This window comes from Zingiber officinale, chromosome 1A (genome assembly GCF_018446385.1).
Source record: "Zingiber officinale cultivar Zhangliang chromosome 1A, Zo_v1.1, whole genome shotgun sequence".
NCBI classification, from domain to species: Eukaryota; Viridiplantae; Streptophyta; class Magnoliopsida; order Zingiberales; family Zingiberaceae; genus Zingiber; species Zingiber officinale.
Window position 1 is genome coordinate 182,347,431 of NC_055987.1, and position 20,692 is coordinate 182,368,122.

Consider the following 20,692-nt stretch of genomic DNA (forward strand, 5'->3'; position numbering starts at 1 on the left):
AAGAATCGTGAGTGTGTACAATGTGCAAGCCCTATATTCAACCTTGTTATACAGTGGATGCTAGAATGGAATAGAGACATCTTCCCATGAAAAACAAACGGAATTATCTGGGCACTCCACCTTTTGTATTTTATAGATACCCATGTATTATAGAGCTATGAAGGGGGATCAAAGATTGATTATATATGGAATAGAAGATGTCTATCTATCGACGGATGTTGTGAGTCTTAGAATGTTTTTATAGAGATGGATGACTATTGACTAAGGCAAGACATCTAGCTTTGTCTTCTTGATATATTTTGTATAGAGGACTAAAAATAATAGTATTTTTAGGGCACAATTGGACAGTTAGAAAATCTATAGGAATGTGTAGATTTATATGTATCATACATTGAAAATATACTCTGTATTCTGCTCGGACACTTTGTTAGTCATGAATAATTTCTAGTATTCGATTATTGCACTCTCGAACTCTTGATATACATTATATATATATATATATATATATATATATATATATATATATATATAAACAAAGGATTGATAAAAGTAAAAGGCTCATCAAGTTTCGACTTGGAATATTATTCAAGGGTATTATTACCAATACTTTTGTCTTAGTAGCTATTCAAATTATCAAGAATGTGAAAAAAAAAAATAGGCATTTTTCTCAACACTAATATTCATCTTATCTTCCCCTGAATATTTTCAAACCTATTCAAGAAAACAAAGATGACCCTACTAGAGGGCAAGCAATCATGTGTGCTTAGTATGACAAAGAAATAACATCCTTATCAAGTAGTTAAACGTCTCATATCACAACTTGAATACTTAATTCATTGAAGCAATCAACACAAAAAGAAGCAAGTTGGCAAATAATAGAAAATCTATAGTACTTTTCTAATAGATTTAGAAGTTTTTCACACGAGAAGTAATGAGGATATTATTGGAATCGAGCCTGAAGAATATCAAGCCAATATATAATATTAGAGTCTAACTCTTTATATTTTTATATTTAATTTTATTAAGCATGTAAATATTATGATTTTTCAAACATTTTAATGCTTAAGGTTGCATGTTGGTTTTTATAAAGTGACTTCATGACAACATCACAATTTATTAATAATCACTTTATTTAAATAAAATAAATTACAATAATGAGTAAAATCAAATTATTAGAGATCTTAGTCACTTTTAAATCCATCATTTAGGTTAAGTTAGTGTGTTATTTATTTCACCACAAATTATTTGCATACAACTATCCGTGAGATTAAATTAAGGACCATTAACATTAATGAGTCTCAACAAATCTAACGAGTAATTAGGACACTTCGGAGCACAAATTTCCATTGCCAGATTTCGAAAAAGCATCGGACTATAATTTTAGAAAAGATCAGAGCAGACAAGAGAGGAAGGGCCAAAGGATTTGGTATAAAACCGAAAGCCATCCAAAAATGAGTGTCTTTTGTCTTTTGAGGATCGGGACCATATTCAATCTATTAATATAGCAGTTTTATATTTCATATTGAAAGGTTATTTTCATGATTAATTAGTTATTATATATTATAAATTATAAATTCGTGTAAGAGGTATAACATTATATTTTACTTAGATAAATAAACTTAATGTACTTAGATTTTGTTTCTTTTTATAAATTATAGGATAAACACAATATTTGATGCAATGAGAGGGAAATGATAAAATAAATTAAAATACCGAGGTAAATTATTTTTTGGTTACCCAAAAATATTTTTTATTTTTTTTAAATAAGTTGTAGTTGTACGGTAAAGACGTGGGCCCGCTTGCCTCTCTACCAATGAAATAAGCAAACCACCCAATCCGATCGCTACACCCACTTGTCTCCTCTCTTTATAATCTATGTGTAGATGTAGTAGTCTTGTAGAAGGTGAAGCGAAGACAAAGGCACTCATTTTCGGATCGCTCTTTGTTTTGTAGCAAATCCTTTGGCCCTTCGCTCTTCTCTGCTCCTCTCTCTCTCTCTCCCCTTCACATTCTCGACATGGCGTAAAACCATGGACGGTCCAAAGCTCGAAGCGGTAGCCATCATCATTTCCTCAGGTCAGTCCAAACCCTTAGCAGCTATATATTCACTGCTACAAACCAAATCCCACCTCCCCTTCCACCATCCCCCTCCTTCTCGCTTCTTTTGGACGCCATATTTCTCACTATTCCATCCTAAAATCTGAAGCCATGGTAGATGGGCAAAAGCTAGATCAGATTTTTGAGTCACAGACAAAGCATTTCGAGCGCAAAAGCTTGGATTTTGATACTAGTTCTTCCTGATTCAGCTTCGTATATCTGCTCTGGTTTAGTTCATGGAAGGGGAGGCGAAGCCGGAACGCTATTCCCCTGCCTTCCTCTCCATCGAGGCGACCAAATCTAATCAGGAGGACGGCGATTGCAAAGGCGGAGGAGCATCGATCTCCTTGGACGCCATTCTGCCCGATGATTTACTGGAGAAAGTCCTCTCCTTGTTGCCGATCGTGAGCATAATCCGGTCGAGCTCCGTCTGCAAGCGGTGGCGTGAGGCGGTGCGCTCCGGACGGTGCTCCACGTCGCCGCAGAAGCCCTGGTACTTCATGTGCACCGGAAGCGACCACCGCGCCGCCGGATACGCCTACGACCCAAGCCTCCGCAAGTGGTACTGCTTCGACTTCCCCTGCGCCGAGCGGAGCAACTGGTCCAGCTCCTCCTCACGCGGCTTGGTCTGCTTGATGGACCGCGAGAGCCAAAGCAAGATCTTTATTTGCAATCCGGTCGCCAAGGACCGGAAGCATCTGCCGGACGCCCCTGGCGGGGAGTCCCCCGACTACAGCGCACTTGCCGTGGCCGTCGACCGGTGGTCGCACGGCTACATGGTGGCGGTGGCTAAGTGCAAGCAGGTGCCCCAGGATTTCTACCAGTGGGACTTCTCGATCCACATTTACGAGTCTGAGACTGAAACGTGGGTGACCACCCTCAGGGAAGTGATCGCAGGGTGGAGAGCAGGGGATGAGTGTGTGATCTGTAATGGAATTCTGTACTTTCTAATATACTCTACAGGTGTTCGAGGAAATGACGAGCCCAAGCATTGCCTTGTCATCTACGACCTTTTGGTGCGGTCTTCGCCCGCTTCGATCATGCGAATGGCCGTGCCGGTTCCTTTTTCCCTCACCTGTGGAAGGTTAATGAATCTCCAGGATAGGCTGGTCATGGTTGGTGGCATAGGGAAGCATGGCAGGCCGGGCATCATCAAGGGGATAGGCATCTGGGAACTTCACCAGAAGGAATGGCGCGAAATTGCAAGAATGCCCCACAAGTTCTTCCAGGGGTTCGGGGAATTCGATGACGTCTTCACTAGTAGCGGCGCCGATGACCTTATTTACATACAAAGCTTCGGATCGCCGGCGTTGCTAATCTTCGACGTGAGCTTGAAGATGTGGAAATGGTCAGTGAAATCCCCTTTGACTAAGAGGTTTCCTTTGCAGGTGTTCACTGGTTTTTGCTTTGAACCTAGGCTTGAGATCACTCCCTGATGCCTTGTTCATGGTTTTGCTTCATATGCTAAAGAAAGTTTGTGTTCTTACCATTTCGTTCTTCAATCCAATGAAAAGAAATTGAAAATGCAATCAGTCAGTTCTATTGAAGATGACCATTTTACAATTGCTTTCGTGCTAATTTTTTGGACCAACTTTCCCAGCAAATCTTTGTTTTTGATCAAAATTCAAATCCTACTGATGCACTTACATAAGTTTGTTTCATCAAATGCTAGATGATAAAACAATTCTACTGCGCCTGTAAAATCTTGGCATGCACTGTCAGGTCTCAGTTTGCTTTAAGCTTTTTATGTTTACAGTTCATGCTCCTCTAACTTTGGCCCTCTCCTGTACATCTGTAAATCTGTAAATTGTGCATTAATTAGCTGAATTATGGAGAAGAAAAAGCTGAGCGTACTTGTTCCTTCTCTGAATATCTTTTTCCCTATCTTAAGATGATGGCAGATAACAGGAGCCCAGGTACTCTGCATAGTATCTACTGCTTAGTTGATAAAGATGGATAACTTGGACAATATGTGAGCACCTAGGCTTGTCGTTTGGGAAGCATACTTTCAATTTAATAAATAAAGTTGGCAGTAGTTCTTTTCAGGTTTCTGCTTCATGCCTAGAAAGATTGCAAGCCTCGTCTGTACTTGAGATCTCTCGTGTTGCTTCAGGGCTAAAAAGAAGAACTAAATACCGATTTCTTGAAAGGATCACTGGGAAGGTTTTAGCTTGTGGTTTTGAGAAGATTCCCGAAAAGAAGAAAGTCTATATAGGAAAGATAGTGCCGGATCTAGTCCAAGCTGCACACAAGAGGATTTGGTTGAACTATTAGTGTGCTATCTATTTGGTCTCAAATGGAAGGTTGTCATGACTCTCAGCCTCAAGTAGAGCAGAAGTTGGCTATATGATCAAGGTTTCTTATTCAGATAGTTTAGTAGGGACAAACTTGATACCTACAATAGGCGTATGGTATCTCTAATGTAATAGTCAAAGGTCGATTTTCAGGAACTAACGATCTGAGGTTTATTCCATTATACGTTTGACATCTGTGTATTTACATGTACCTCCTATATTCGTGGGGTCCATCTACATTTAATAGGGACAAACTTGATTGAATTTAGATTTTTGTATACAAATGCATGAATTGGAGTTGTACGATTCAATAGATCAATTTGTTTGGATTTTGAGAACATTTTGTTGGTCAAGGCATGTCAACTGCCATTCGTTCCCCCAACCCAACCTGAGGCCAGTGATGGACCTGCAGATTGCCATCAATACAATTCAAAGGATGAACATGTTTTTCTTTTCCTTTTTTGTTCTGCAATTTTCTTTTCAGCTGAATTCTGCTGCAACTTTTTTTGAAAACTGGTTATAACCTTCAACACCGCTAACCTTCTTGTTGCCTTCACGGACGGATGCATGTAGGGGTGTTTAGGATGGTAACTGAATCAAGTATTTGTTAACAAATTTAGTATTTAACTTGGTAAGAGTTTATTTATGTTCGTTCAATATACACAAGATTAATTAAACAATAAATTTAAACAGCTCGTTAAACTAAATAATAAGTTTGAATACATATCTGTTCAGCTCATTAACGTTCGTGAACAACGTTTATGATTAATATATTCATAAACAACATTCGTGAACAATGTTCACGAATCATATTTATTAATAAAAACTCTTATCAATATGTTAAATAAATAATAAAATAAAATAAACAACTAAGTTTGAATTAACCAATCAAACAACTAAATATTTAAAATAATCAAATAAGTTTGAATTGAAAGCTCAATAATATCTAAACGAATCAAGTTTGAACTAAGTTTTAAACAAGTTCAAGTTCATACAAAATAAATCAAGATAAGTTTGAACAATTATTTCAAAAGCTTGGTTCATTTTAATATCGGCTTGACTTGACTCGGTTACCTTATCAAACATGCTTGAACATTTCAAAGCTCAACTCGTTTACAACACTAGGGAGTGTTGCTACCGATAGATTTAAGATTGATTTTCAACGGATACAAACTGTCTTATTAATTGTTTCAACTACTTTTTGCATGTGTTGTTGTTACTGGGTGAAGTTACTCGTGATTTATTTCTGTAAGACACTTGAGGGCCACTTTTGAAGGACCATCTAGGTGACAATTTCATTTTTTACTACCAACTAATAACCTTCTTATTATGGACTACTTCAACTCTGTTTGGACGTAAATTAAGCATCTCAATACGAAAAAAAAATATCGATGGATTACACCCTTGGAATCGAATGGCCAGACCTGTTGCGTTTGATGAATTAAACCTTGATGTAGCTAGTGCCTCCAAATGCGCTTGATCACAGTGTGTGCCATTGGTTAAGAGAATCAACCATTTGTCAGCAATCTTGATGTTCCATTGACAACATAAGTATATTTTTTTATAGGATGTAATCGAGCCGAGTCGAGTTGAACTCTTAAATATTTGAGCTTGGTTCGTTTATAATCGAGCCGAGCTCGAGATTTATTTAACGAATATATTCATGGCTTACGAGCTTATTCGAGCTTTTATCGAGCATAAACGAGCTTAATAAATATAAATTATAAATTTAAATATTCATTAAAAACTAAATTATATATTTAGAAAAAATTATAATATTATTATTTAAATTTATAATTTTAGTCTAATAAATAAATTTAATATATTTGTCTATATTTTTCATAAGTAGAATGTAAAATCTACAAATTCAATATCAAAACTATTATTGTTTTTATTTAAAAATCGCTTAATGAGCTTAACGAACGTGTTCACGAGCTAACGAGCCGAATATTGTGAAACTTGAGCTTAGTTTGTTTATCTTAACGAGCCTTATTAAACGAGATTAAATGAGTTTTTATTGAATCGAGTTTTGAATAATTCACGAACGGCTTGATTCATTTACACCCATATTTTTTTATAATCCATATGTCCGGACTCATGAAAGTAGACGGTCTTTTCCTCTAATTCAGTGATCAAGTAAATCTAGAGTCTAATCGTAGCGCTTCATGATATGGTAAAAAGTAACTTGTTGATTCCAAATGTTTTTAACCATCGGCTCCTCCATAATAAAATATATTCTCTAAAGATTATTCTGAGTAACTTGTTCTTATGGGACAAACCTTACTATTTGAGTATTTGCTAAGCTTGTCAATCCTGGAAATGAATAAAAGTGACGAAGAGTATTTTTTTTGTGTTTGTTTATTAGTATTAGAATTACACAATAGAAATAAATAAAATAAGTAAAAGTAACATTCATCAAGATACAATTATAGGTTTAGACTATTAGTCTTATTCTATATATGGCCTACTATTTCATCAAGTAAATCACTATTTAAAAATTATTTTATAATTTTCTCCTATCTAAAACTAGAGAAACATTATATATATAGAAAAATTATTTTTTTGATATAAGATATGAAGATAAAAGTTGAAAAAAATATATATTTTTTTTATTTTTCTCCTGAAATAATACAAATAGAGCAAAGCATTGAGAAAATAAAGAATAATTAAGAGTTAAAATCTTTATAGAATGAAAATCTTTCAAACTTTAAAGTTGTCAAAAGCACTAAGGGACAGAATGAGTAAATAATAAATAATTTCTAAATGAATTCTTGATGGTGTATATGTCACCTTTCGAGATCCCTTTGCTCTACTATTTATAATTTCAAGTTGACTGAATCAAGTTCATGAGTCGACTCTAATGACTAAGATTTCAATCTTATTACTAGTTTATTAATCAATTAAATACTTATCAAATTGGCTGTATTTGAATCGCAGCAAGTATATATAAATAGTATTAGCCATGCACGTACGTCCTCCATTTTCAAGTATCCACTAGAAAATGTAGGATACGTTTGGAGTTTTGGTATTCAAAATATGCCTTGCTCGATAGCAATGCAATTCAAGTGTATTGCCCCCTGTATCAATTGAATATTATATATAATTTGCCACCCTATTATTTATGTACACTTTGCTATACACAACTATGCATCTCAGACAGTCTTCGATGGCAGTGATATCTTTGCATAAAATACATATTTTGGCACACAAAGAAGTGAATCCGTGTCTATTTCAGTTTTTAAAGAGTTACTATCATAATAATAATAATAATATGTATACTTAGTCAATTTTTTTTTAATTACACAGAAGAATCTTTATTCATGCATGCATGCACCATATGCATTCACTGACAAATAGTTTGTTATTTACACTTTTTTTTAATCTATAGCTTTAAAAAGATGTTCATGTCAATTAACAATGAATTAATATTTTGATCTCATTACAAGACTATTAAATTTAATGTGAGGGTCTGCATAAACAATAGAGGGAAAGAGTGTTCATGCACACGAGTAGGATATATCTAAATCCTAAACCCTAATACTTGTTTGTGTACTTTTTAGATGGCTCTAGGGTATACACCACAATTCATGCATGTTAATGTTAAAATACTCGTATCTTCCGTTACATGGAGGGAAGGTGGTATGCACGTCTTCTTTTGATTCATTGCACTCATAGGGAAGTCAATGGGCACTTAAGAGAGTAAACTTATATATATGTTATGACAAGTAGAGATCATATGACAATAATTGGAGACAACAACATTTAGATATTCGTCGTCTTTGACTCGTTAAAGTTAACTTCAAAGGTGGATTATATTTAACAATCGAAATTAAATGGAGCTTAAATTTCTTAAAATGATAAATCTCTACTTATGTTACCCATTCAAGTCTTGCATCTTTGGAATATCATGACCTATACGTTTAGATACTTACATCTAGAGATATGATATCATGTTGACCTCCGTGGACGACTTAGTATAATTTTAAATGTCTCACATATTCAGTCGTGTGTGAGAGTCGGACACAGGAGTTGAGTAGGATATCAATCTCGCTAATATATAAAGAAAGATGATAACCTACATACTCACCATATGCGATTATCGTGAGTGATCCCGTCCGAAAGCTGAGTCGGATGGAAGCGGGTCGCGCTGTCGCTGGTATTGACGGAAAGTCGTTGCGAAGCCGGGTCGATCTGGCACCCGCCGGAAGGGCTTACACGCGCGGATGACCGGGGGGGGTGATGATGCAGATGATGACGCTAAGGCCCTGCGCACACTCAGACAAGCCACCTCTGCGTTAGAGACCAAAACCCAGGGGAAAAGTCCCCGGGTCTGGCCCTCCGACGCTCAAGTCAATTATTTTTTTTCCAGAATCACAAAGAAAGGACGAAAAGTAAGAGACGAGAGTGAAAAGACGAGTGAGCGTACCTGTATAAGGACGAAGCCTCCCTTTTTATAGTGCTGTAGGTGTTTTAAGAGTCTGACGAGTGTCAGGGAATGTCGGGTGTCAGGCTTTGTCTGGCGGTGATTGACACGGGACATCCTCTTATAGGTTGAAAGAAGAATTGGGAGGGCAACGAGTCCTAGACCGTTAGCATATTCCCTGGCACGCTGTAATTATTCTCTGACAGGTGGTTACGATTCCCTTGTTTGATTGTAGTGTAGTGTGCGGCCTCTTAAGTTCATTATCCCTAGGCTAAGTCTTCATACTTGTTGACCTTAAGCCCAGACTTGTAGCTAACCTGTATTTGCCGTTTCGTAAATCTAGATCTGTATACATAGCCTTGTCCAGCGTGTTTTATCTTGTGAACTCCTACCCTGCCTTACCTTGTATCGTGGCCTGTCTGCCTTAGTCCAGTTCCGCTTATCCTGAATCTCGACCTGTACGCCTTATTCCGATTCCGTCTGTCCCGACCTGTACACCTCAGTCTGATTCCGCCTGTCCTGACCTATACGCCTTAGTCTGACTCCGCTTATCCTGACCTGTACGCCTTGGTCTGTGTTTCCCGACTTGTACGTCCAGATTCGTATATCCATCTGTACGTTCCAATTCGTATATCCCGACCTGTGATTCTGGCCTGTAATTCTTGGTTTGCACATCCCGACCTACACGCTTTGGTCCGACTTATCCTACTCTGTAATTCTGTCTTGTAATCCTTGGTTTGCATATCCCGACCTGCACGCTTGGGTCCCTGTGTTCTGCAAGTCTATAAATCCTGCTCTATAATCCTTGGTTTGCATATCCTGACTTGCACGCTTGGGTCCCTGTGTTCTGCAAGTCTACAAATCCTGCTTTGTAATCCTGCCCTGTAATCCTTGGTTTGCATATCCCGACCTGCACGCTTGGGTCCCTGTGTTCTAAACTGCAAGTCTATAAATCCTGCCCTGTAATCCTGTCTTGTAACCCTTAGTTTGCACATTCTGACCTGCCCGCTTTAGTCCCTGTGTTCTGAACTGGGCCCGACCAAGACCATCTTGTAACCTGGCTCATTGAATGCCACGTAGGCTGGACTTTTGACCCCCACGTAGCCCGGACTCTTGACCATCACGTAGGCTTGACTTCTGACCACCACGTAGGCTTGACTTCTGATCGCCACGTGAGTTTGACTTCTGACTGCCACGAGGGCTTGACTTCCGACCACGTCCGCTGTCCGACCCCACCCACATGCACCGTATCAATGGGCGATTGAGGACATCTGTAATGGTTAAACCTCTAAATGAGATTTTTTGTAATCCCTTAATGTGCTACATAAAAATATATAAAAATCTACTATTCTCTATAATAAAAAATTTTCCTATAATTTTTTTTTTATGGATCCTACGTTATAAATTGTATATCTCCCTATATTATAAATCATAAATCATAATGTAACATTATTTTATCATTAATCATGTTTATTTTATAAATATACTGTGTGAGAAAAAAAAGATTCATTTACCCTTAGTACCCCTGGCAATCGATTTCTAGGCTAATACTAAGGAGATAAATTATGAGTTGCTACTAGCTATTAGTATAAATAGCCAAAATATAAAGAAAGGTATATTTAAAGGACAATACTAAATGACTAGAATCTGGTCAACCAGAATATAATTTTGTAAGTTATTATTAAAGATATTTTAGTAATATCATCTTTATATATTAATTACATGCATGTATTACAATTCAATTCTGGCCGACCAGATTCTGGCTAGATAGATTTATCGATAGTTAAATTTGTCGAATTTCGATCCGATAATCTTATATGACAATAAATATTATAGTAAAAAATGGAATTCGTCATCTCAGCAGTCTCATATAGTCGATCTCATAATTATCTATGAAAAAATAAATTGAGAAATTATAGTTGACTAATATGGTGAAAACTTTTTACTCGACTTTCTATATGACAATAAGAGCATCCACAGTGGGAGCTCCTTCGGAGCTCCCACTGTGGATGTGGCAGTACGGAAGAAGCTCCCTCCCATAGTGGGAGGGAGCTTCTTCCCCATTTGGCAAGGAGCGGCTCCATAGTCATTCCTTCATAATTTTTTTATAATTTTTTAATCAAAATAAGTTTTTTTAAGTTAAATATGATATTAGAGATGTTTTTTTTAATTAGGAAAGAAATATATATGATTTGGAAGTTTAAAAAATATGGGATCATAAAATTTCATATTACCAATTTATAAATTTAAATTTTATAAAAATTTAATGGTGTATAATATAAAATATGGAAAAGAAATGAAAATTATATATAGTGAAAAGTGTGGGACTCATGAAGAAGTTGTTAAGAGATTTTTTTATAATGAATGTATGAGGTTTTTAATTTTTAATATGACGTAGATATAATAATGAAGAAATCCTCAATGGACTCTAACCGCTGTGTATACCTTAACCATGTTATAACCATCGAGGGAATATTTTATAAATCTATCGTAAATTGCACTTCATGTGCCGGGCTTTTTGAAAATCTTAAAACTGTGAGACACTTTTCTTGTTTCAAAATTCTACAATGAGTAAACGCCCCTAATGTTGGCATTAAAAAGAGGAGGTCAGATCCTCTGGTCTGGACTAGAAGAGGCTCTATTTATTCATTAATTAGATGAATTAGATTTTATTTGTTAAATATGTAGGGTCCAGTTCATCTATCTAATAAATAAATAAAGGATCAAGATTGATCTAGAAATCTTGGAACAGAAGATCCCTGTCCGATAGATGGAGGTGCCATCGTAATAAATGTCACATCGTGTGGGGTGGTCACGCATCACAAAGCGGCGGATCCATGCATGTGCTCGTCTCGTGCCCGGTTCCACCTGAACCCCGTTCGCTTCGACCCATTCACTAATTTAACTGTCCACCAGTAGAAACGGATTGGTTCGTTCATTGTATTTTTCTGTAATAGAAGCTCATTTTCTCTTTTTTATTTATTTATTAGGTATTTAATTTATACATTAATTTAAGGGACCGATTTAGTTCAATAAATGTTTTTTTATTAATTATCAGTGATCCTGTTCTAACCCTAATGAAGTAAACTGAAAAGTTGAAGATGGGATGACTATTGATGGGAATAAAATTTCAATCTTGTAAAATAAAATCAAATCGGGGTGGGGGGTGGGGGTCTTTGGCGTTGACCTTCCGACACTCAAATCAAAATCAAGAAAAGAAAATGAGTAAACAAAAAAATGATCAAACTTACTTTTTTCATACCTGACGTATCTTTTTATACCTTTCTTTGTGATCGTTAATCTGTCCTTATTTAATGATATTAATTGTCAGAGGAAAACTTTTTTATCTTGACTTCTGTACATTAATGATAAATGGAGTGTTTTTCTTCGTCTTGATTTCTTCATATTTAATGATGATAGACGGAGTGTTTTCTTTTGTTTTCTTGTCTCCTCCTTGTAGTATCATTCTTGCGTTGGACGGGCAGTTCGAGCGGCTCGTTTTTCTACCGGGCGGGCAGTTCGAGCAACTTATTTTCCTACGGATCGAAACAACCAATTACAGGTTGTCCATTCATCCGGTCGACCCATGATGTCCATTTGTTTGACTGACCGGGTGATTCACTCGGGCGTCACTCCTTTACCGATTGGGATAATCAGACAGCCACATTTGTTCAAGGCTCTTTCCGTAAGTCCCAACGTTGACCGTCTTGACTTTAATCGACACCTTGTCAATTGACCCATGACAGATGCACTCTCTTTTATCGCTGCATCAACTAGAATAAAAAAAATACTTGTAACAAAAAAATCATCAATCTAATATTTTAGGACATCTCCAATGGTTAATCTCTAATATATCACATTAATATCATATTAAAAATATAAAAATCTATTATTCTCTTAACAAATTTAAAATCTACTTACAACTTTTGTATGGATAGCATATTACATATTACATATCTTTATTTATTATTTTTATTTAATATATATATATATATATATATATATATATATATATATATATATATATATATATATATATATATATATATATATATATATATATATATATATATATATATATATAATATTTTAATTAATTATGATATTTAATTTAATTTATTTATAATTAATATAATAATTAACTTATAATTTTCAATTTAATTTAATTTAATTTATAATTTAGTTTAATATTTAATTAAATTATAAATTTTAATTTAATTATAATCATTTTTTAAATAATAATTTACTAACCATTTTATTGAAAAATTATATTTATATTAATGAGAGAAAGAGTACAATTTGATTAATACTAATAATTTAATTAAAAATAATTTATTTTAAGATTATTTTGAAACGATCAAATATGCAATAATACTTTAGCATTAATTAGGCTCCATTTATAAAAAAAGTTTGAATTTTTCACTTCTTCAAATCGATTTATTCGACGTTTTAAATTTTATATAAACCTCTCAATCAAAGGAGGATTATCTTCATCTAAGACGTCTAGACCATAAAATGGCTAGCAGATAGGAAGGATTTTTTTTTTTTCCAAAAATATACGTTCACTCGAAATTGATCTTTTATTCTATTACAGTAGAGTAAGAGTACTACCTTGCAGCCAACAAGGCATTCTATAGAGACCTCTTAATTATAGTTAAGCCCTTCTCAAGGCATAGGTCATGTAACCCTAATTTTAGGGTTCATTGATTAATTAATTAAAAATATTAAATAAATCAAATTGACATCATTAATATTAATTAATTATAAATATCTTATTAATTCATTAATGTCATCTTATCAATTAATTCATTAACTTCCTATTTATACCTTATAGTTATCTTTATTTTCTCATTAATTGTCTTCCATAATTTTGTATGAGTTTCTATTCTACCTTAAATATAATTTATTTTTAATTGACATTATTATTATTATTATTATTATTATTATTATTATTATTATTATTTCATCTTAATTGCCATTAGCAACACTATTTTATTCTATTTTATTCAATTATATGTATTGTAAAATCTAATAAACTATTTCCTTATCAATATTTTTTATAGTCGTTCTCTCATAGTACTCCTTGCTGATAATATTTCTCCATCTCTCATTCTTTTTCTTCTTCGATAATAATATGAATTAGAAATTTTTTATTATACAATGCAAATAAAATGCTTTAGTAAAAATATTTTTTAAAAAAATTAAAATTAATAAAATCTTATTTGACATTATGGCTAGATTAAATAGTTTTGTAATTTTAAATAAAATTATTATCAAAATATTATCTAGGGAATTAAATTTTATAGCATTTTTTAATAAAATAATATTTATTTTTAAATAAAATAATATTTATTTTTTAAAAATAATTTTAAATATATCATTTTCATCCCAAATTCAAATGAAAAATGTTAGGAAATATTTAAAAATATATATTACAAAACTTTATTTTTTTTTAATTTTTTACCTAGGACCTCAAGGAATCTTGAGACAACCTTAATTATAGTCATTATAGCAAAGATGATTATGCTCAAGCACTTCGTACCGTCATTCCCTAAATTATATGAAGGAAGGTAAATCGCGATGTCAGTTTATAGTCGACTGTTAAGTTGGCTAGGAGGTGAGTGTGTCTATCAGAAATTGACCTCTTATCTGATTATAATAAATCTGTCACCCTCTAGCCAACTGAACATCATGTGAATACCCTATCAATTATAGTCAATTTTACAAAAATAAAATAAAATTTATCATCCTGTCGATCCTCACGACTGCCATTGACATTGAGTAAATAAATAAATAAAAAATCAAAATTAGCCATGACCTAGGAAGATAAATCCTCAATCTTTATTGAGATTCAATCCTTAATTATATAAATCTAACGTATGATAACCAAATTGATTATGTTTGGAACATCTCAATTATACTAAACAAAGGAAAAAAAATCGTGACAGGGAGATGCAATCAATCACTTGTCAAAATAAATTTATCAGTGAATGATTCATAGGGGTATAATTAAGCTGAGCTGAGCCAAACTCTTGAATATTTGAGTTTGACTTATTTATAATCAAGCCGAGCTTGAGCTTTATTTAATGAATATATTTATGACTCATGAGCTTATTCGAGTTTTATCGAGTCTAAACGAACTTAATAAATATAAATTATAAATTTAAATATTCATTAAAAATTAGATTATATATTTAGAAAAAATTATAATATTCTTATTAAAATTTATAATTTTATTCTAGTAAATTAATTTAATATATTTATCTATATTTTTAATAAGTAGAGTCTATAAATTGAATATCAAAATTATTATTTTTTCATTTAAAAGTTGATTCATAAGTTTACTAACGAACATGTTCACAAGCTAACGAACAGTGGTGGATCCAGATAAAAAAGGAAGAGGGTGCTCAAAGAAAGGAGCTGGAATTTGTCTTCATTCTCGCAGCCCCTCAGACTGCAATATACTGGTGGAATTTTACGGGAGTAGGGGATGCTCAAGCACACCCCCACTCCTCCCTAGATCCGTCATTACAATAACAAATCAAGTATTATGAAATTTAAACTTAATTTATTTATCTTAATGAATTTCATTAAATGAAATCAAATAAATTTTTATTTAATTGAACTTCGAATAGTTTAGGGATTTGATTTATTTGTACTCCGATTAATTCAGCACACAATGTGCTTATTTTGGTATAAATTAATGGACCACCATGCAAACTTGATCGAGAGCAATAAATGCTTCCTCACCCGCATTAATTGAACTTGCAAGCATGCACGATCAATCTCAAACATTAGTTTGACTGAAAAAGAGTTTAGTGGAGACGACCATGCCAGTAAACGGCCCATTTATGCGACACCGACTTTTACTTATTTTCTAGATTGAAAAAAATGACGTTTTCGTTAAAGTAATTATACATTATAACTATTATAATATAAAAATTATTCTAATACTACTAAGGCATAGTTACTACAAATATTATAATATAAAATCATTTCAACTTAATTAAAATCGTTTAAATATAATTATATTAATTATGATCCATAACTATTATATGTCATATATAGAAATTATCCCTCATAATTATTACAAATATTCTTAAAATATAAATGGGACTGATTCTAAGAAAATTGACACGCATTTAGTTTTTGCCAAAAAAAAAATACTAAAAAAGGAAACGCAAATGATGTAAAAAAATTAAAATTAAGGGGTTAAATTAAAATATACAATCAACATGTGAAGATGTCAGAGAAGCAACTGGCTGAGGCGGTGAAACCAAGTTGGAATCGAGGTGTCGTACAATCCCCGTGGTGAATACATAAATAATTGTAATAATAACAGCCATTTACAGCTGTAAAAAAACATAATAATAAACGTTCTAAAAGGTTATTATATTGTCAGTATTTTGGTTTCCCTAAAATATTTTTTATGAACATTTTTTTATTAAAAAAAAAGTTGGATTTAGATATATTTTTTGGAATAATTTAACCTCCCTAAATTGACGGTGTGTATAAGATCCAATGTTTATGGAAGATTAGACCATTAAATAAGATTCCAATTCATTGCAAAATGTACCGTACCGGCCGAATAAATGCGTCATGTATGCATCCATTTAATGTGGCAAATCGAGTTAGGAATGTCGATTTGTACTATAAATTAATGAGAACCGAACTATACTTGGATTTTTCATAATGCATCATGTCTCTTGCTCCACCATTTAATTATGGAGATAAAGATTAAATAGGAGATGCTAAAATGGCTTAAAAACCAAAAATAATAACGGTGGAATATGTAATTAGTTTAATTAGATGCAAACATATTTACGTCTATAAATGCCACAAAGATTAAATGAGTGTTTATTTAATAAAAATATAAAGGGACGTCTGCTTTTGTAAAATGCACCCGATTTAGGAGAACCGACGCCAACATTTCCATCCTATTTTGTATATATTTTTTTAAGGAAATTAAAGTGTGTTTTTTTGGTAAAAACTAAATTCTATAATAATTCCAAATAAAGAAAGCATTTCGAGTGCAGAGCTGCTTCTCGGTTCTATAAAACTGGAACCTGCTCCTGCCATCCCTGTCTCCGTTCCCCCAAATCCCAAGCTCCGACGGAGCTTTCGCTCTTCCTCTGGACACAGTTGTCGTCGTCATCATCGTCTTCTTCTTCTCGCTCCCTCTCTGCGCCTTGTACCGCTGCTGTGGGGGTGAGCAATTAGGAGAAAGCTGGAACAGGGGCTGTCACGGTACAGCTGCTGCCTCACATTGCCTCTCTTTCTTTCCAGGTAAATGCCAACTCCTCGACGATTCCCTCTCTTCCTCTCTCTCTCTCTCTCTCTCTCTCTCTCTGTCCTGTATGGAATTTGAGGAGGTACCAATGCTGTTTGTGCTTTGGGTTACAAAGTTGGTAGCTTTCCTAGAAATTTCAACCAGCCAGTGCAGTTCGCAGAATGCTCTGCTTTTTAATTCTTCTGAGGGTCTCATCGTCAGATTATCCAAATCCAATCCGGCTTTATTCCTCTCCTCATGGGGCATGGGATCGCAGAGGAATCGTCCTTTTACGATCTCCTGTTGGTGTCGTGCGTTTTGCTCCGGCTTTTCTTCCTCCTTCCGCTGCTCGCTTTTTTTATTCTGGGCGTGAAAAGGTTGCATTTTTACGGTGGGTTGGTTGAATGAACAGGAGCAGGATCGAGGAGGTGTCGCATATGATGGTGGTGGAGGAAACGTCTTAAAAGTTCGATTTTACGGTGGTTTGATTCATTCACCTGCTTCGGAAAACGATACCCCTGCTTCTGAAAACGATGGACGCGGCGTTTTTGCTGCGGACGGAGCACGTCGCCGTGACGCAGAAGCCACTTTCTACGCCGCAGGCCAAGCACGGACAGCCGGCTCAGCGAACCGTGCGCATATTCTGCGACGACTTGGATGCCACTGACTCCTCCGAAGATGACCGCCCTCGTGGCCTCGTTCGCCGGTACGTCCAGGAGATTCGTATGCACCCCCGGACAGCTTCCTCCGCCAGGGCGCTGCGGAAGAGGAAGGCCGCCGCTTTTCCTGTTGCGGCGCCTGAGGAGGCGGGAGAGGGCGAGGGCGAGGGCGGAGTGAAGCGGTTCCGTGGAGTCCGGCGGAGGCCGTGGGGAAAGTTCGCAGCGGAGATCCGCGACCCGTGGCGGCGCGTGCGCGTGTGGCTCGGCACGTTCGATACCGCCGAGGAGGCAGCCAAAATGTACGACTCCGCTGCGGTCCGGCTCCGCGGCCCCGGCGCCGCCATCAATTTCTCCCGTCCTGCTGCGAGCTCCCCGAAGAACCTTCCCAAGAGCAGCACCTTGTCGGTATCCGCCGTTTCCGAGTCCACCGACGAGTCGCGGGGACTCTGCTCTCCGACTTCCGTCCTCCGCGACTTCTCCTCTGCCTCTTCATCATCCTGCTCGTCCTCCTCTCCTTCCGTGGCGGAGGAGGTCCCCATACCCCGGCCGAAGACGGAGTCGACGGCCAGCGGTAGCTGGCCAGAGGAACTCGGCGTATTCCCGCCGTTTGAGATTCCTGCGCTCTTTGACGACTTCTTAGAACTCAGCGGCTCGGGTCCGGGAAGCTACTTTGACGACTCGGCGCCCATCGGGTTCTTAGCCGAAGAGTTAAGTCAAGCTCTCATCGGCTCAGGACTCGAGCTCGATTACAGGCCGTCTACGTGGCAGGATGATGACTTCTTCGACGACATCGGCGATTTATTCGCGATCGATCCTCTCCTTGCCGTCTAATTCTTCTCCATTTTCCTTTCCCCCTCCCCTTTTTAAATTTAAAATTTTGCTCTTAATTCCATTTTTGTGTTTTTTTTTTCCTTTTTTTTTAAAATTTTTTAAAGCTTTTTGAGCTGCCTTTAAAATGGTTCGAATGATAAACAATTTCCTACTTGAATTAGTTTTACTTTGAGAAAAAATAATTAGATGAGAAATTTATATTTCATCTTAAACCTTTAATTTTCGATTCTTATTCAATATTTTATAATATTCCATAGGTTGCAATAATGGTTTTGGTATGTTGGATATTGGGGCCTAAATGGGCCAATACGATTTTGAGGAGGAAAAATCGGAAGCCATCAATTGTTGAAAGTCGTAATTGACTTCAAAATTGAAATCTACGTTTCGCGTAGATAGATTTAGACTATTAATTTGCTCAAAACCGATTAAGGGTGAATGAGAAATTAATGTTCAAAGTCGGCCCAAAATAACGTTGATTATTCATTAAGGAAATGCAAGAGAGAATAGTCCCACATCGGAAATTTCCGATGTGCATTCCTTACTTATTAAGGGTGAGCAGGTGCTCGCACCTGTGAGCCCACCACCCGCCACGTGCGCACGTGCGCAATGGGCGCTTTGTAGGCGCACTTTGCGCTTGTGATGCGATCTAAAGTGTTGGATCACAATGAGTCACGATCTGACGGCTTGGGATGAGACATGATCTGAAGCATCGGATCAATGGATCCAGATCCGATGGCTGATAGATCTGAGGGTCACAACTCTTAGATCTGATGGATGAGATTAAAGGGGCTATGTGAAGGGTTATAACTCTTCAGTCCGGACGGCTCAGATTAATCCACCCAAAGGTCACACCCCTCCCTAAAGCCTCTTCCTTCTCTATAAATAGAACCCTCTAGATTGGAATCAAATAACTCAACTTAATCTTCTCTTCCTCAAGTATTGACTCACTCATCTTGTGCATTCAAGAGTCCAAGAAGCCTACGAGAAGGTTCGCTGGTCTCGGAAGTCGGAGTGCTACGATTCCGAGATGATTGTCGTCGTTGTATCTTGGGAACGAATTGCAACAATCCGTTAAGCACCGTAGCGGAGCAATATCGTTTACGGAGATAATGTCGAACACTAGCCTCGACGATCAGTTTGCATACTCCGGAAATTACCGGAAACAACAGTCGTAAACGATATTCCGTACAAATTGATATGGCTACCAACGACGTTCCGACGGCCGTTCCGACCGCCGTTCCGACATCCATTCCGCACGGAGAAAAGCCGGAGAAATTCACTGGAGCCGACTTCAAAAGATGGCAGCAGAAGATGCTGTTCTACTTAACAACGCTAAACCTTGTACGGTTTTTGCGTGAAGACCCGCCAGTCGCTACGGACGGTAGCAAGGCTGCTTGCGATACGTGGACGCACGGAGATTTTCTGTGTCGCAACTACATTCTCAACGCCTTGGACAACACGTTGTATAACGTGTATTGTTCATTGGAGACAGCGAAATCTTTGTGGGAATCGCTTGAGAAGAAATACAAGACCGAAAATGCCGGACTGAAGAAATTCATCGTCGGCCGGTTTCTGGATTTCAAGATGGTGGACTCAAAGAGCGTCTCATCTCAAGTCCAAGATATGCAATTAATACTGCATGATCTGGACGCCGAAGGAATGAAGCTGAACGAGTCATTCGCAGTTGCTGCGGTAATTGAGAAGCTCCCTCCGTCATGGAAGGATTTCAAGAATTACCTAAAGCATAAGCAAAAGGAGATAGGGCTGCAAGACCTGATCCTGAGGCTACGAATAGAGGAGGATAATCGAAAGTTATCCGACTGCAGAGGAACCAAGCGGACTATAGACGATATGTCCAACCTGGTCGAGCCGAACGCTAAAAAGCCGAAACAGTTCAAGAAGAAGGCACAAGCGAAGAAGTTCAAGGGATCCTGCTACAACTGTGGAAAGGCAGGACACCTGTCCAAGGACTGCAGACGCCCGAAGAAGTCAACCAAGAGGCCAAAGGATGCTGCGAACCACGTCGCAACCTCTCTTGAGGACTTGGATCTCACTGCGGTTGTATTTGAAGCCAACTTGGTGGATACCAACCCGAAGCAGTGGTTCATTGATACTGGAG

The 20,692-nt window shown here is 36.5% G+C and overlaps 2 protein-coding genes across 6 annotated transcripts; both read left to right on the top strand.

Annotated features, from left to right (window-relative positions):
- Positions 1-1,902: 1,902 nt before the first annotated feature.
- On the top strand, positions 1,903-4,666 carry LOC122038575 (F-box/kelch-repeat protein At3g61590-like). Of its 5 annotated transcripts, none has more exons than XR_006127901.1 (3): positions 1,903-3,445; positions 3,989-4,069; positions 4,134-4,666. XR_006127901.1 is itself a non-coding variant. In XM_042598375.1 (2 exons), coding segments are annotated over exons 1-2 (1,113 nt in total). In that variant the 5' UTR covers positions 1,903-2,333; the 3' UTR covers positions 3,990-4,666. The 5 variants fall into 5 exon arrangements, 3 of the variants coding, with proteins under 3 accessions (XP_042454309.1, XP_042454308.1, XP_042454307.1); XR_006127902.1 differs by having other exon boundaries at positions 4,144-4,665; XM_042598375.1 differs by having other exon boundaries at positions 3,989-4,666.
- A 12,950-nt stretch (positions 4,667-17,616) lies between these two features.
- On the top strand, positions 17,617-18,573 carry LOC122007645 (pathogenesis-related genes transcriptional activator PTI6-like). The gene has a single exon (XM_042563297.1). It carries the CDS (start codon positions 17,617-17,619, stop codon positions 18,571-18,573), a length of 957 nt encoding a protein of 318 aa, XP_042419231.1.
- Positions 18,574-20,692: the final 2,119 nt, after the last annotated feature.